Here is a 17,675-nt window from a genome sequence, read left to right on the forward strand (position 1 = left end):
AGGGCGACTCAAATGGCATCCTATTCCCTATAATCCACTACTTTTGACCAGGGCCCATAAAGTGCTCCGGTCAAAAGTAGTGCACTTAATTGGGAATAGGATGCCATTTAGGATGCAACCACTGTCTGTCAACATGATAATGGATGGCCTCAGTCCATTCCTCCCTGGTGATTCTATGATGGTCAGAGGCCACATTCAACAGTGGTTGTTGACAACCTGGGCTAAACCAAATCCTCTTAGAAGTGGGTGGAGGGGACCCATCCCGATAGGCAGTGATGGTTATGGATCGGGCAGCTGGTTAGTGATGGCAGTGGGTTATTGCAACAGAGACAGAGAGTTCATTATCATTGTTCTTTTTACTAACTTCTTCTTCGTCAGTGTCCCGTCGTTGTTGTGTCCTGGCAGAAAATGCACTAGAGACACCTTGTGTGTGTTTGTTTGTTAGTTAAGGCTATTGATCATTTTCTGATGACCGGATTGGAGATGAGTGGTGACTGAGTGACACAAACATTGAGGATTAATAGTCTGATAGGTAAGAGTTCTGAGTTCCGTGTCCACATCCCCCTTTCATCTTCTAACGATGAGTCACAAAATGGCAGCCATAGTGGACATTTCTCCTGGGAAGTCTCTCTCCTTTTGACCTAAGACAAACCAACACTGTCCTGTTCTAGCACAGAATTACCAACATGCTATGCTAGCTACCAATGGGGAAACACAACAAATAAACACACAAGGTCATGGATTTTTAAAGAATGGATAGGTGGGGGGGGGTTGAACAGCTAATGTGACCCGACAGCAGGACAGGTCATAGCTTGAAGGAGGGGGCTGTAACAATCAGCGTGGTCTCTCCTCAAGCAGACAGACATTTCTTTGTCTCCTTTGTTTCAGCAGGCATGCGGTGGTGTAACTTCAGATAAAATATATAAACAAATATCTATATACACATAATTATAACAGTTCAAATTGAAAATCATTTCCCGTAAATGAAAAGTGATATGTAAACATGCACACGTCTCACTGAGTCGCCTCAATCCAGGCTCCATTAAAACTAAAATGAGCCCCGATATCCAATGACCATTGGCCGACAACTCTATGTTATGATAGTAGAGGTGATGTGGTCATTGAAATGTTGCCTGTATGTACTGGTTAGAGGTGTTGCAGGGTCAGACAGACCCTGTGGTACATAGAGATAAAGTCTACGTCTCAAATGGCACCCTGTTCCTATATAGTGCAATACTTTTGATAGGGTTCTGGTCCAAAGTAGTGCACTATATAAGGACTAGGGTGCCATTTGGGACTGTTTTACTTCTACTCCATGGTCATTGGACATGTGGCTCTGTTTTAGTGGGTCCTGGACATGATAGTCCCGGCTCAGTGTGGTTTTAAAGGGATCTAGGGCCGAAGACATCAAAGCCTCGCCCCGTAAGAGGAGCTCAGGGTCAGTCCTAATGGTACCCTATTCCCTATTCAGTGCACTACTTTTGACCAGAGCCCTATGGGGTCAATGAATGCGGCCTGCGAGGGAGATTGGCAGCGTGGACAATGGTGAAATGTCTTGTTTGGTAAGTTCTTGTAGTGGTTTGAAGTTGAACCTGAGCAAGTCATTGTAGCTGATGGTCATTTTTATGCCAAGGTAGGTGAAGGGGCCCTTGGTCATTTTAAAGGGAATTCCATCAAAATTGCACTACATACTGTGTCATTCACTTGTTCAGGTTTGGCTTGTAACCAGAGATCTTGCCGAATTCATATCCCATGTATCTATAACCGTGGGGACTGTACTGTGAGGGTTCGAAATAAACAACAGAAGATCACAGGCATACAATGACAGTTTGTGATTTACGCCAGTCAAAATTAGTGCACTGAATAGGGAATAGGGTGCCATTAGGGACAAACACTCATTGTTGAATGCTGGCTCACTTCACTCTCACCCCCCTGTGCCATGCACCCTAACCCTTACATCCTACATAGGGCGGTGCACAATTGGTCCAGTGTTTGGCCGGGGTAGGCCGTCATTGTAAATAAGAATTTGTTCTTAACTGACTTGCCTAGTTTAAATAAAGGTTAAATAAAAAATAAAATAAAATAAATCCTAGGGTACGAGGGTGCTATGGTGCCAGAGGGGATGTTTTGTGTATCAGCCCCAGACTGAGTCATTGAAGTGACCCACTAAAGAACACTGATCTATATGTGCTCTTCTATAGTCTCAAACTCTACACTAATAATATATCATTAAAAACACATTCATGTGCACCACATCTATTTCCACAATATACAAATACTGTGTCTGCACATATATAGTTGGCTTCTATTGTTGGGACAGTACTATAAGGGTATATCGTAGTAGCTGCCACGCTATCTCTGCCTCACTGTTGTCTTGCCTGTTCAGCTCTTGCCATTCGGTTTGATTTTAAGAGTCATTTTCAGTTCAGCACATTTGAATTGATAACATGTCTTCCTGTTGCCTGAATGGTACGGTCCAGCAACAAACATGAATGGAATTACACCAACCATTTTCAGTCAGGCCCCTGGGTTTTGCACTCTTGGACAGCGAGCTGATGTTTTCACACCGTAATTAGGAATAGTGCTTCACAGTGTAGATCCTCCTGAAATAGCAGGTTAAATTTAGGTCCAGTCCAAGCTATGGTAAATCAGACCCCTCAGGCCTGGGGCAGTCAGGCTGTTATTCTATCTCTAGCTAGCTGGATCCATTTCAATCTCTAACCCTCTAAAAGTGTCCTCTGGGACATCTGTTTCTGGGTGAGGCTTGTTGATTCAATCTAAAGCTGTCCTAACACATTACAGTAAGGACCTAACATACCCCCTTCAGTCTCCTCTCCCTCTACACTGGGCTCTGTTCCTAATGCTGTCCTACTGGGCTTTTCTGATCGGGATACAGGGCTCATCTCTGCTCTCAGTGATCTCTGTCTCTACAGTAATAGGGAAGTCAGGTCCTCTCTACCTTGTCTCCCCTCTACACTGAGTTCTGTTCCACGAATCCGTCTGGACAGACCAATGGCCCTGAGTAACTTAGTGAAGATGGTGAGATAAAAACACTTCGACTTCCCTTTCCCCCTGACGCCATTGATATTCTTCAAATTCTAGTCTAAATATGCTTGTTGTGGGCCAAGATGATGGGGGGAAAAAATCCCTACATGTTAGTTTGAGTTTCCCATGCTTCCCAGGCCACTGTTGCTGTGGATTCTGCCATGCTGTCACCGTCAAGCATAAACAAAGCAGTCAATTATAGATGTCCTCTTTCTGTTTCATGTCTCAGGCAGTGTGCAGTGTTCTGGCGTCGTGGAAAGACACTGGAGTGAATACTCTAGAAGCTCTGACTCATTATTCAACGGGTTCCTCAAAGAGAGGGGAGCACTTACACACACACACATACACACACATACACACACACACACACACACACACACACACACACACACACACACACACACACACACACACACACACACACACACACACACACACACACACACACACACACCTTACTTTCATCTGCTGTATCGATCATCCCATCCCTCACTCCTTCTCTTCTACTCTTTTCTTTCTTTCCTTCCTGTCTGTCTGTCTCCCCTTCTACCCCACTTCTGTTTCTCTCTCTCTCTTTATGTTTCTTTATCCCTCCATCTCTCTATCCCTCCCTTTGAGGATCATGGCAGTATCCCTAAATGAACCTACCTATATGTTGGTTGGGACTGTGTTTTGCCAAGGCAGTGTGTCAGTACTGGTGGGTTTGGGCTGAAGCTGGGTCTGGAGCCTGGGTTAACTGAGCTAGTGGGCCGGTGGCAGGGTCAGAGTTCAAAGTTAACAGGAAGTTCTAGAAGCTAGAACATGGACACACAGGAAGTGGTCATTACACTGAGAAAAAGTTGGTTCATTCTGAAGTGGTGCCATAGGTCCAAGGGGCAATGTCTATTGAGTTGTTTTCCTTTTTTAAGAATATCCTCTCCTTCTCCAAATGATCCCCTCCACACCTCCTCTCCTCTACACCTCCTCTCCTCTCCCAAGGTCCAGTTCCTCCATGGGGAACAGTTCACCAGTCCAGTCATCAGTTGGTGTTGGAGGGGCCGAGGGGTTGTGTTTGTGTGAAGATGGGGGAGTTTGAAGTGTCCTCCTCACTCAGTCCCGACTCCTGCTGCGTCTCTTGAAGAAGAAGAAGGGGGTCTTCTGAGGAGGCCCCAGTAGCATGGGAACCTGGTTCTTATGTGTGATATTGATCTGTAAGGTGAGGAGGGACAAAATAAAAAGATATTCAGCAATGGAAGTTTGCTTTAGAATATCCATGTTTTATCATCAAAACCACCACTTTTCAGCAAAATGCCTTCATCTGTAGGAGGACATGCCAAGTGTCCAGAAGTCTGCACTTTCTTTTCTACTTCTAAACACTTGACATATTTACCAGATACACAGTGTTATTTCACTGTCACTTCCTGCTTAAGAAATAGCAAGGTTTTAATGCTACCCAGCAGATTGAAGTGTCACTTTTCAGAGCAAGTATCCGACCTTGAAATCCAAATAACCAATAAAGGACAGTACACAGAACACCGTGGAGGAGCGTATAGGAGGATGAGGCACTGAGATTGAAAAGGCATAGGAAGCAGGAAGAGAGGAAGGTGGAGGTGTAGCGTGAGGTTAGTTTGTGTGGTGGGTCTCTCTCACCGTACATGGGGGCTGCATCCAAGGTTCCCCATCGATCTGCATGGGCAGCAGCCTGGACGTCCTGTGGAATGAGAGCGCAAGAGACACAGAGAGGAGAGAGAGAGAGAGAGAGAGAGAGAGAGAGAGAGAGAGAGGGGTAGGGGATAGAGTATAGAGATAGAGTGTCAAGAATAAGATCACACACACCTCGGAGGTACAGATCACACACAGTCCATCCCATCCCTCCCAACCCAGGACCAGAGATTCCCATACACTCTGTCTGTCTCATCCCTCCCACCCCAGGACCAGAGATTCCCATACACACTGTCCATCCCATTCCAGGACCAGAGATTCCCATACACACTGTCCATCTCATCCCTCCCACCCCAGGACCAGAGATTCCCATACATACTGTCCATCTCACCCCTCCCACAGCAGGACCATAGCCATACACTGATGTCTTTGTTCCCACGAGTCCTGTTCCCAGACAGGCCCTCTCAGGACCCCAGTCGCTAAACTAACTCTCTCTTTTTCTCTCTCTCTCACACACACACACACACACACACACACACACACACACACACACACACACACACACACACACACACACACACACACACACACACACACACACACACACACACACACACACACACACACACACACACACACACACACACACACACACACACTTCACCCACAAAGTTAGTTTAAGCCTTTCATGCATACCTCACCGGGAAACTCAGTATGGGAGAATGACTATGATGAATGCTCTTTTAATTCTGGTTTTGGAAAATATTAAGGGTAGGGTGAAACAAGTGAGGGGATAGCTTTGACTGCGTCCCCTGTAAACGGTACTGTAACTGGGCTTACTGTGGATGTTTAATGGAGCGAGTCTTGCTAGAGCAACAAAAACATGGGAACTAATTCCACTTTTCTAAAACAGATTGGTTGGTTGGCATATCCAAATTGGCCTTTGACTGTGCATTCAGACCTGTGAGAAAGCTAATTTGTCAGCCAATGATTGCCAGTCTATCTGTGGCTGTAATGAATGAGTGTGTCAGCTGGCCAAAGGTCTGGTTTAATGGACACAGTCAGGGGCTCATGGAGTGAGGAAGAGAAGGGATCAGGAGACACCTCTGTCTACAGGACTCAACTCTGGTTTTGGTGACATAGACAGAAAGGAATGGGGGGTGGAGGGAGGGATGGAGGGATGGTTGGATGAATGGTTGGAGGGATGGATGAAGGAATGAACGGAGGGACAGAGTGGATAGCAGTAAGAACCCTGACCTGATGGTAACGTTAGCACATTGGGCCAGTCTGCGACCTGCACTCTTCAGGCCTGAGTAGATCTTCCCCATCTCCATGGCGCCCTCCAAACCCACCACCTCTAGCAACTGGTCACTCAGGTCTTTAGAGAGAGAGAGAGAGAGAGAGCGAAAGTCATCAGTTAATACTGTCTCAGCAGAGAAAGAACATAGTAGAGCGCATTGACGAGTTTTGAAGAGATTTAGTAGGGCGCTAGAACAGCTAAAGACAGGACACATCGTAGTCCACATTTTGATTGTGGCAATTATTTATATTCATCCTCTGGTTTAAAGAAAACACAGCGTTATATACCTTTGTTCCAAAACGTGAGATAGCTAAAGGATATTATGAATGCCTTTATAAAGCAAATAGCCAAGGAGCCACCAAGATAGAAAATCTATGATCGAAGCAAAGTAAAGTTCTAAATGACCGGCCAATCAGAGCCATTTCAGCCGCTGTTCTCCTACATATTATTTTGTTATTGGCTGTTTTTAAATGTAGCATTTGCAGTTATTCACATGAGTTTGGATAAGCCAATTATTTAACGTGCTTCGCGTTGTAGGCTACTTGGTGCATCATTTCTCTATTGTACAACATAATTGATAAGCCGAATATCTCCACTACACTACTTTGATACGCATCAGTTTGTATTAAGAAATGAGTAAACACAATGCCGAATGGGGGGAAAAGCCAGTATACCTGCGTATACCCTTCACTACATCACTGTAAAGAACCCAGGAAATGTCCACATACAATTTAAATAGATTTTTCAACCATTCAGACATATTTTCTTCCTCTACTTTGAACACTCTCCTCTCTCTCTCTCTCTCTCTCTCTCTCTCTCTCTCTCTCTCTCTCTCTCTCTCTCTCTCTCTCTCTCTCTCTCTCTCTCTCTCTCTCTCTCTCTCTCTCTCTCTCTCTCTCTCTCTCTCTCTCTCTCTCTCTCTCTCTCTCTCGGAATGACGTAACAATGTACATATTTACAATATGAAAAAAATTTGTCAACGGGACAACAGTAACAACAAGATCAAAATAACCATACATTGAACAATAACAATAAGCATACAATAGAGTACATGTTCCTCAACTTATGGCAGGCAGCAATGTAGTGGCCTAATGGCTAAGGTGTTGACTTGACAGTTGCTAGACCCAGGTTTCAGTACTGGTGGGGCCACCCACTGATTCTCTACATTGGTGTAGGTGGGAAGGCGGAAATAACAAAAAACACACTACCCGGTACAAGAAAAGTGACATCCTTGATGTTCTGGGTCAATTTGACCCGCAATTTGATCTTGACCTTGGTCTATATAGCTTTTGAATGGTGTGTCCTAGAAACAAGCTGCGTTCTGCACAGGGATGGTGAAACCATGATGATCACATATATGATGTCCCTGTGAGGCTCAGAGGCTGAGCAACAATGATCTGAAGTCAATTTGACCCGCAATTTGACTCTTGAACTTGATCTTTTCTAACTCTTAAACGGAATGTCCTAGAAACAAGCTGCTTTCTACACAGGAATGGTGTGACCATGCCAATCACATAGCTATTAGATATATAGGATTTCCTCATGATGCTCAGGGGCTGAGCAACACTGAACACTGGTCTGAAGTTGAGCTACAACTGAGTTTTGACAAATTATAATTTACGACATTGGATCACAAACAATACTAGATAACATTACTTTTTGGCTATCAACCCAGGGAAAAGAACAACTGAAAGGAGACATTCTCCTTTAATTACTGTGCTTTCTGTGTTTGTTGTACTAACTGTACCGGGTCAAACAGACCCGTAACATAACAGGTGTATAGCTGAATAGAACATAAAAGAAGGGAATTAAAGAATGTTTTCATTTTGTGCTTCACGCTCGATGCTGTTAAAGTTTATACAGAGATAAGTTAGTCAGTGAGTCACTCAAACTCTAAGATTTTAGTTGACAATTTTACAGCAAATGTCAGATGAGTGATGGGGGAAACATTCAAAGTCACTGAGGGTAATACACAGTAAGTGAATATACTGGCTCCACAGCCTGACACACTACATATGGGGAGAAAGCAAAAGAGCAGTAGAGTTTCATTCAGATACTGTATACTGTACATACACAAAGTGTAAGCCTACAGCGAAATGTGATGCTTAATGTACTTCTGCTTCAACTTTAGTTTTGAGAGTGAGTCATCCTGAATACATATTGTGGACTCAGTTCTTTCTACACATCTAAAATGATGTGTGGGCTGAGACACAAGTATCTGACACAGAGAATAACTGATTGATTTGAGAATAGAGGTGCTGCCATGGGGACAAATGGGAACAAATAGCCCTGTAGCCACTCCCCTTTCCCCCCTGTGCCGCTGTTCCCAGGATATATGCCCAGGACCACTGATCAGTCAAGAACACACAGTCCTTAATCAGCCAGATCAGGGGGAACCATCCTAAATCAATTGGAGCGGGGGAACCTATTCTAAATCTATCGCATCAGGGGGAACCATCCTAAACCAGTCAGAGAATAGGAAACCTTCCTAAATACAAAACCCCCTCCCTCTGCCTGTTTCCCTGGTCCGTGGCTGTCATCTCAGCCCAGGGCATCCCAGTGGCGGTGGTACATTTGTCAGCCAGTGCCTCGTCCTTCCACCCACCCAGGTGACTAGACTGGAGCACCACGGACGCGTCCTAACTAAACTCTCTGACTACATGGACAGCCCTCTCCTCTCTCCGGTGTGTAATTGCTTATTTACTGTCACGACTTCCGCCGAAGTTGGTCCCTCTCCTTGTCGAAGTCACCGACCTTCCAGCCATCGCTGATCCTCTTTTAATTTTCCTTTGGTTTTGTCTTCCATCACACCTGGTTCCAATCCCACCAATTACATGTTGTGTATTTAACCCTCTGTTCCCCCTCATGTCCTGGTCGGTGATTCTGTAAGGGGTGCGTACTGGCGGCAGAGAAGTCAGACGCAGGAGAGCAAAAACGGTGTTTCCAAACGGCTCAGTTTAATAACAAAAAACCCACAGGAAAACAGAACAATCAAATAATGGGTCCATAACCCGACTCACACCAGGACAGACGAGCACAAGCACTACAATAAACAATCACCGACAAGGACATGAGGGGGAACAGAGGGTTAAATACACAACATGTAATTGATGGGATTGGAACCAGGTGTGATGGAAGACAAAACCAAAGGAAAATGAAAAGAGGATCAGCGATGGCTAGAAGGTCGTTGAGTTTGACCGCAGAACGCTGCCCGAACAAGGAGAGAGACCAACTTTGGCGGAAGTCGTGACATTTACAGGCTCCTACTGTGAGGGTGTTGGTGAATGGAGAAAGGTAGAGTCCGACAGTTTACTCAAAAATGAAGAATAATATTCCAACACGGAAAACACAAAAATCCAAAGCACAAGAACACGAACCCACATGAAAAACAATAAAGCACAAAACAGATAGGGAAGCCTGAGGGTTAAATAAGGAACATAATTCATGTAATAGAAATCAGGTGTGTATAATGAAGACAAAACCAAATAAAAATGAAACATGGATCGGTAGCGACTAGAAAGCCGGTGACGTCGACCGCCAAACGAACAAGGAGAGGGACCAACTTCGGAGGAAGTCGTGACACCTACAGAGACACAGAGACAGGTGTATGAGCAGAAAGGGAGAGAAGAGCGCTCTCTGGGTGTGTCCCAAATGGCACCCTATTCCCTATATAGTGCACTACTTTTGACCAGGACCCATAGGGAATAGTAGTGCACTACGTAGGGAATAGGGCCTCATAGGTATCCTCTGCCCCATAGGGATCCTCTGCCTCTAACAATATAGTTTTTCACAGAAAGAATAATAGGATTGAGATCCATTAAGAGCAACCTGGATTAGTGGCGACTAGTGACACTATAACACCATGACTAGTGACACTATAACACTATAACAAGTGGCACTATAACACCGTGACTAATGACACTATGATTCATTGTGAGATTGGGCTCATAGTAATGGCTGAAATTGAATAAATCAAATCAAACTGTATTTGTCACACGCACCGAATACAAGTGTAGACCTTAACATTAAATGCTTGTTTACAAGCCCTTAACCAACAGTGTAGACCTTAACATGAAATGCTTGTTTACAAGCCCTTAACCAACAGTGTAGACCTTAACATGAAATGCTTGTTTACAAGCCCTTAACCAACAGTGTAGACCTTAGCATGAAATGCTTGTTTACAAGCCCTTAACCAACAGTGTAGACCTTAACATGAAATGCTTGTTTACAAGCCCTTAACCAACAGTGCAGTTCAAGAACAGTTAAGAAAATATTTACCAAGTAGACTAAAGTAAAAAATAATAAAAAGTAACACAATAAAATAAAAATAACGAGGCTATATACAGGGGGTACCGGTACCGAGTCAGTGTGTGGGGGTACAGGTTAGTTGAGGTAATTTGGACATGTAGGTAGGGGTGAAGTAACTATGCATAGCTAATAAACTGCGAGCAAACGGAGGGAGGTATCAATGTAAATAGTCCGGGGGTCATTTCATTAATTGTTCAGCAGTCTTATGGCTTGTGGGTAGAAGCTGTTAAGGAGCCTTTTGGTCTTAGACTTGGTGCTTGCCGTGTAGTAGCAGAGAAAACAGTCTATGACTAGGGTGACTGGAGTTTCTGACAATTTTATGGGCTTTCCTCTGACCCCGCTTATTATATAGGTCCTGGATGGCTGGAAGCTTGGCCCCAGTGATGTACTGGGCTGTACGCACTACCCTCTGTAGCGCCTTATGGTCAGATGCTGAGCAGTTGCCATACCAGGCGATGATGACACTGGTCAGGATACTATCGATGGTGCAGCTGTTAAACTGTTCGAGGATCTGGGGACCCATGCCAAATCTTTTCACTCTCCTGAGGGGGAAAAGGTTTTGTTGTGCCCTCTTCACGACTGTCTTGGTGTGTTTGGCCCATGATAGTTCATTGGGGATGTGGACACCAAGGAACATGAAACTCTCAACCTGCTCCACTACAGCCCCGTCAATGTTAATAGGGGCCTGTTCGGCCCGCCTTTTCCTGTAGTCCACGATCAGCTGCTTTGTCTTGCTCACATTGAGGGAGAGGTTGTTGTCCTGGCAACCACACTGCCTGTTCTCTGACCTCCTCCCTATAGGCTGTCTCATCGTTGTCGGTGATCAGGCCTACCACTTAATGATGGTGAAGGAGTCGTGGGTGAACAGGGAGTACAGGAGGGGACTAAGTACACACCCCTGAGGGGCCCCAGTGTTGAGGATCAGGGTAGCTGATTGAGAATCAGTGTGGTTTCATTCCATTCCATTAAATCCATTCCAGCCATTATTATGGGCCGTCCTCCCCTCACCAGCCTCCTGTGATTCAACCTATTATAACTTTCTCTATACAGATTATCTGGATGGCCTAATAATGAATATGATGTCTTTTGAGACGAATTGCAATGTTTGAAAATGTTATACAAATATTGATATACATATTGATATGTATTATGTAACTTTAGACCACAGCTCCCTATAGTCCCTGAGAAATGTATGACAGAAAGAGAAAGAGAGAGAGAGAGATGTCCACCCAGTATCACTAACAGTAGAGCAGATCAGCCTCTTACATAACACAGACACCCAGTGCATTGTGGGATGGATGGAGGGTATCTGGCCAAACTGGATTGGCTCTCCTGCCGTGCCATGGGCTGTCACACAAACACGACGGGTATAGCAGTCATACAAAATCATGTTTGATGTTTGTAGTCAGTCCTTGGCAACCAGTCCTGCTATTCTCATATACCAGTTCAATAGTTTTTTAAATTAATCTTTTTGATACACAACTGCTTTGATAGTACTGCCCCCTACAGTAGCCCTACCTACAGTATGTGTTCCAATAATTGCTCTGTTTATGTATTTATGATCCAGGGTGTGTTTCCTTCCTCCATCCCCTAGCTCCTGACACAGTCCGACCGTCAATGTTTCAGGGTGGCCAGAGTGGAAACTGGAATGGATCCCGGAGAGGAGGCCGGAGTGGAGGCCGTAGAGGAGGCCAGAGAGGAGATCGGAGTGGAGTCCCGGAGTGGAGGCTGGAGAGGAGGCCAGAGTGGAGGCCGTAGAGGAGGCCAGAGAGGAGATCGGAGTGGAGACCCGGAGAGGAGGCCAGAGTGGAGGCCATGGTGGAGTTCAGAGTGGAGGCCGGAGAGGAGGCCAGAGTGGAGGCCGGAGAGGAGGCCAGAGTGGAGATCGGAGTGGAGACCCAGAGAGGAGATCGGAGTGGAGACCCGGAGTGGAGGCTGGAGAGGAGGCCAGAGTGCAGGCCGTAGAGGAGGCCAGAGAGGAGATCGGAGAGGAGGCCGTGGTGGAGATCAGAGTGGAGGCCGGAGAGGAGGCCAGAGTGGAGGCCAGAATGGAGGCCGGAGAGGAGGCCGGAGTGGACACCGGAGTGGAGACCGGAGGGGAAGCCGGAGAGGAGGCTGGAGTGGAGTCCGGAGAGGAGACCCAAGTGGAGTCCGGAGTGGAGTCCGGAGAGGAGGTCGGAGTAAGGACAGATGGTTAAGAGGAACTAGACGACACTGTGTAACTGTTACTGCAGTAAAGGGAAGGTGAGTGGATGGTAAAGGTGTGTGGGCGGGTGTGGCCTGCTTGGCCCACTGACAGTGTACAGAGGAATTTCCATGGAGACAGATACATAATCATTATTAACTCCTCTCTGTCCTTTCTCACATACAGTATATTTAGACAGTTTGTGTTCACGTAACACACGCTTTTAACATAAGAATATTCACACTCTCTAACGCTTTATGCAGAGCTTGTCAAAATGCTCAGAATTTTTGTTCTTATGCTATTCAGAAACAACACTTTCATTTCTCATGACAGTTCTCATGGGAAAAAAACCTGGTTGACCGTCCAACTCTTCGGATATAAGGGACACTTACAAAGTTTCTCATATACTCCCATAGGAAAGATTGGCTTATTGAACCAGACGTTCTTGACAGTTGAAAGTATGTGCCAGGATGCCATAGCTCTTCCCACAATCCTCGCTGGGTGACTGATTTTATTATAGTTTAGTCTATTTCTGTCATCGCAAACAACACAGAGGGAAATAAAAAATAAACCATTCTGTTTTAGCTGTGTGAGAGTAAAAACAATGACCTGTTCCTGGATGGCAGTGCCCTGAAATAGCCCACACTACGGCCAGGGTGTGACTCTAACCAGAATGTGTTAAGGGGGAGGGAGGGTGGAGAGGACTCCTGGAGGGAGAGGTTGTTGGAACCTGGCCCGGCTTTAACCTGCAATGGTACAGCTCTACAACACACACACACAGACAGAGAGAGAGGGCGATAGCTAGCTATATATATATATATATATATATATATATATATATATATATAGAGAGATAGATAGATAGAGATAGAGATAGAGAGAGAGAGAGAGAGAGAGAGAGAGAGAGAGAGAGAGAGAGAGAGAGAGAGAGAGAGAGAGAGAGAGAGAGAGAGAGAGAGAGAGAGAGAGAGAGAGTTGGAGTTTCTACCCCTGTCCCGGTCACTAAAGGACCCTTCAGTACCTCCCCTCCTCTGACCATCTGACCATTATCAAGTTCCTCGTCATCAACAGCAGTAGCAGTAACTAACCCCTGACTACAGACTGAGACAGTATTTTACATTGTCACCACTATCCTTCCTTGCTTTGTTACTCGAGCTGGCTTGACTCTTAGAAAAAAAGGTGTTATCTAGAACAAGAAAGAATGGTCCACCACCCAAAGGACATTCAGCCAACTTGACACAACTGAGTCAACATGGGCCAGCGTCCCTGTGGAATGCTTTCAACACCTTGTAGAGTCCATGCCCCAATGAACTGAGGCTGAGGGCAAAAGTGGGTGCAACTCAATATGAGGAAGGTGTTCCTAATGTGTTGTACACTCAGTGTAGTTTACTTAACTGAAGTTACTTTGAAAAAGTAGATCACTACATCCAAACTACTTTTTGAAAAATAATCTAAATCACAAATGTCATAGATTACAAATGTAATGAACAGATCACTCTGGAGTGATGATGTGTAATTTAGACTATTGATAGGGCAAAATGTAGATTTCCGCCTGACTAGACATACCCAAACTTAACTCATTTTCATGAAATGGCCATAAACAATAACTGGTAATGTTGCATCGTTTTAGAAAGTTCTGGAACTCACATTTCTGGTAATTTTAAAAAAGAAAAAAATGCTGAGGTGTTCTCACTTTTGAGGACACAAGGTCAAGTACAGTGTACAAATATTATGTAAATATGACAAATAATATAGAATTTTGTGAGTTATTCAACAAAAGTAGGGCGATAGGGATTGATATGACTGAAATGCTTTCTGAATATAGCGATAATCAAATTATAAATTACTTGCTATAACATTTCACATCTAATAACTGTAAAATAAATATTATCATACTTGTGACAGTACTATATCGGCACTATTTCATTTAACTGACGACAGAAACGCCATTCAAATACAGTACGTTCAAACTTGTGACAACTTCAGCTTTAAGCTTGAAATTATTTAGCCTTTTTGTGATCAAGAAAAGTAGTCTTCTTTCAATTCTATGACATTATTTAGTTTTTTTTATGTTGAGAGCTCTAAATCAGGCTGAGAATATCACAGTGAGATGAAACCACAACGGCTGGACTCACTAGACTGTCACCGTTCATATGACGTCACTCACTCAGAGGAAGAGGAAATACATTATTTGTCTGGATGGACCAGAAAATGTGACACATCACTCTCTCTCTGCTGAGAAAGTGGCAACAGAGAGCAGACAGATGGGTCTTTGTGGCATTATAAGGCACGGGACCTTACGGTTTGTACGCTTTGTACTCCAACATGTCAGTCGGAACCGGTCCAGAACCACTCAAAGTCCACCATAAACCATGTTTCAAGTAGGCAGGTCTGATGCCGAAAAATACGGGAAATTCTTGCCTACTTTACCCATATTTTATTTTTGCTAAAAAAAAGTAGTGTCTAGTTCCAAACACACACACACACACACACACACACACACACACACACACACACACACACACACACACACACACACACACACACACACACACACACACACACACACACACACACACACACACACTGACATTCATGCAAAATAAATTCAAACACAGTGCTGCAGAGTAAATCGCAATAACCATAAATTGCATATACCCAGAAAACATTGAAAATGCAAAACAATTAGGCATAAACACACAAGGCTGTGAGCGTGAAGCAAATAGCAAGCAAGGCAGATCCTTTAAAGGTACATCATGACTGGACAGCTTAAAAGCACTGTTAATCAGTGTGCCAGAGGCAAACAAACACTGCTTGACATTTAATGATATTGATCTTTCAGAGACCAGAAAAGGGCCAAGGATGCCAGATGGTGGTTAGGTTAGTATAAGGAGCCATGGCTGTGTTCACTGTTGCAGTGTTCAGGAGTCAAAAATGCAGGTGGGACATCACCAACGATAAGATGTTATGGATGAAATACAACTCCAATGGCGTACTTCACAAGTCACAACACAAACAAGGCAACAGTGAACATGTCGCCTCACATTGGACCAATTGAGACATCTAACACATTTCAGTTAATTACTATAAGCTCCTGCCTTGGGCCATTCAGTGTAGTTTTGTAAATGACTGACCTCTATGGCAAGTTTTGTGAAAATTGGGCCAGTGCTGTGTGATTAACGTACAGACATTAGGACAGAGACAGATCCAGTCCCCTCCCCAATTTCATTGTGGGGGACAATAAAATACACAAGAATGGAGCTACATTTATTTGTATGTATTTAACCTTTACGAGGCAAGTCAGCTAAGAACAAATTCTTATTTACAATGACGGCCTCCCCCGGCCACACCCTAACAGAGAGTAGCAGATCAATGTGCAGGGGTATGTGGTATATGAGGTAGGTATGTACATGAAGGCAGGGTAAAGAGACTAGGCATCAGGATAGATAATAATAAGGTATTTGAGGTAGATATGTACATGAAGGCAGGGTAAAGTGACTAGGCATCAGGATAGATAATAATAAGGTATTTGAGGTAGGTATGTACATGAAGGCAGGGTAAAGTGACTAGACATCAGGATAGATAATAATAAGGTATTTGAGGTAGATATGTACATGAAGGCAGGGTAAAGTGACTAGACATCAGTATAGATAAGAATAAGAGCAAAGAAAGGCAAAGTAAACATGTATTCCCCAACAAATGATGCAGTGCCACCCTTGGGCCAATCAGTGCAATTTTGTAAATTACAGATCTCTATTCACACAAGTTGTGTCAAAATCACTCAGGTGGTGTCTGAGATATCTCGTGGGTAAGCTAGACCCATATCCCTGAACACGTGTGCAAAATTCTAAATGGTGGAAAATCCATCATGACAGACCTGAGGCAAATTTGTTCCTTGTGAGGAGAGCGACCTATGTACCAAATTTCATGACTTTAGGTCAAACAGGGTGAGGGGCGTGACCATTCAAAGTTTGCATTTTCAATCTCTTGTTATAACGCCACCATCTGGCCAATCAGTGTCATATTGTAAATGCCGGATCTCTATGGCAAGACGCATCATTCACCCAAGTGTCGTGCTGTATGAGATATCGCATGTGACTAACGTACGTAACGAACAAACTTACAGACGGACAGAGGCAGATCCACAGTCCCCTTCCCGATTTCATCGTGGGGGACAACTATCTGAGAAGGAAATGTTGTGCGGAAATGTCTTCACGTCAATTACCAAAGTTGCACACCATAGTCCCCACAACAACAACAAAAGCTACTGTGCTCACGGTCCCTATGGCATTGTGTGAGATGCATTCATATACACTGTTTATGTGAGTGTGTCTGCATGCACCTGAGAAGGGACAGGGGGGACAGGGTTGTCACTCAGTACCCTCTTGAGCATATGTGTGTACATGTGAGTCAGTGGTGGTCGGTGCCGTTTAAGGCGAGGGAATAAAGCGTACAGTCAGAAAGCAGTTTAGCAGTTACACCGGTGGGTCCCGGTGTCAGAAATTAATTGACTGGGTGGACAACATATCAGTTCATGCTGCAAGTGTTTTGATAGGTTGGAGGACGTCCTCCTCCTAAGTCAATGTAGCCAGAGGACAGAAGCTGTCCTCTAGCTACACCATGGTGCTAGCCTACAGAGTTTTGGTGAGACTACTACTGTAGACCTTCGGGGCTCTCGAGTGGCGCATCGGTCTAAGGCACTGCATCTCAGTGCTAAAGGTGTCTCTACAGACACTGGCTCGAATCCAGGCTGTATCACAACCAGCTGTGATTGGGAGTCCCATAGGGCGGTGCTCAATTGGCCCAGTGTCGTCCGGGTTAGGGTTTGGCCTGGGAAGGCCATCATTGTAAATACAAATTTGTTCTTAACTCACTTTCCTAAAAAATTAAATAAAAATACCTTAATTGCAAAACAGTGTGTTTTAAACAATTATTTGGTGACGTGAATATATTTAGTACAGTTTTATCTAAAAAGGAGAACTTTTTAAACGTTTCACTATTTGGACTTTTATGAAATTAACTGAGGAGGATGGTCCTCCCCTTCCTCTTTTGAGGAGCCTCCACTGATGTGTATGTGTGTTAGTGGATAAATGTCTCCTCTCCTCTGTTTTCTCAGGCTATAAATACTACAGGCATCATATGGACAGAATGTCCTCTTGTTGGAGAACCTTTGGACTAGAAGATGTTAGAACAAGT

General features: G+C 44.4%; 1 protein-coding gene across 1 annotated transcript in view; it reads right to left on the reverse strand.

Moving 5' to 3' along the window:
- Positions 1-131: 131 nt before the first annotated feature.
- LOC139380858 (diacylglycerol kinase beta-like) overlaps positions 132-17,675 on the reverse strand; it is a 110,491-nt gene continuing 92,947 nt past the window's right edge. Inside the window, exons 24-26 of the mRNA XM_071123991.1 lie at positions 5,944-6,064; positions 4,675-4,735; positions 132-4,233 (exon numbers count right to left, since the gene is read on the reverse strand). Of these exons, the coding sequence (XP_070980092.1) occupies positions 4,135-4,233; positions 4,675-4,735; positions 5,944-6,064 (281 nt within the window). The 3' untranslated portion in view covers positions 132-4,134. The remainder of the gene's footprint in view (positions 4,234-4,674; positions 4,736-5,943; positions 6,065-17,675) is intronic.

The sequence above is a fragment of the Oncorhynchus clarkii genome, chromosome 22 (assembly GCF_045791955.1).
Source record: "Oncorhynchus clarkii lewisi isolate Uvic-CL-2024 chromosome 22, UVic_Ocla_1.0, whole genome shotgun sequence".
NCBI lineage: Eukaryota > Metazoa > Chordata > Actinopteri > Salmoniformes > Salmonidae > Oncorhynchus > Oncorhynchus clarkii.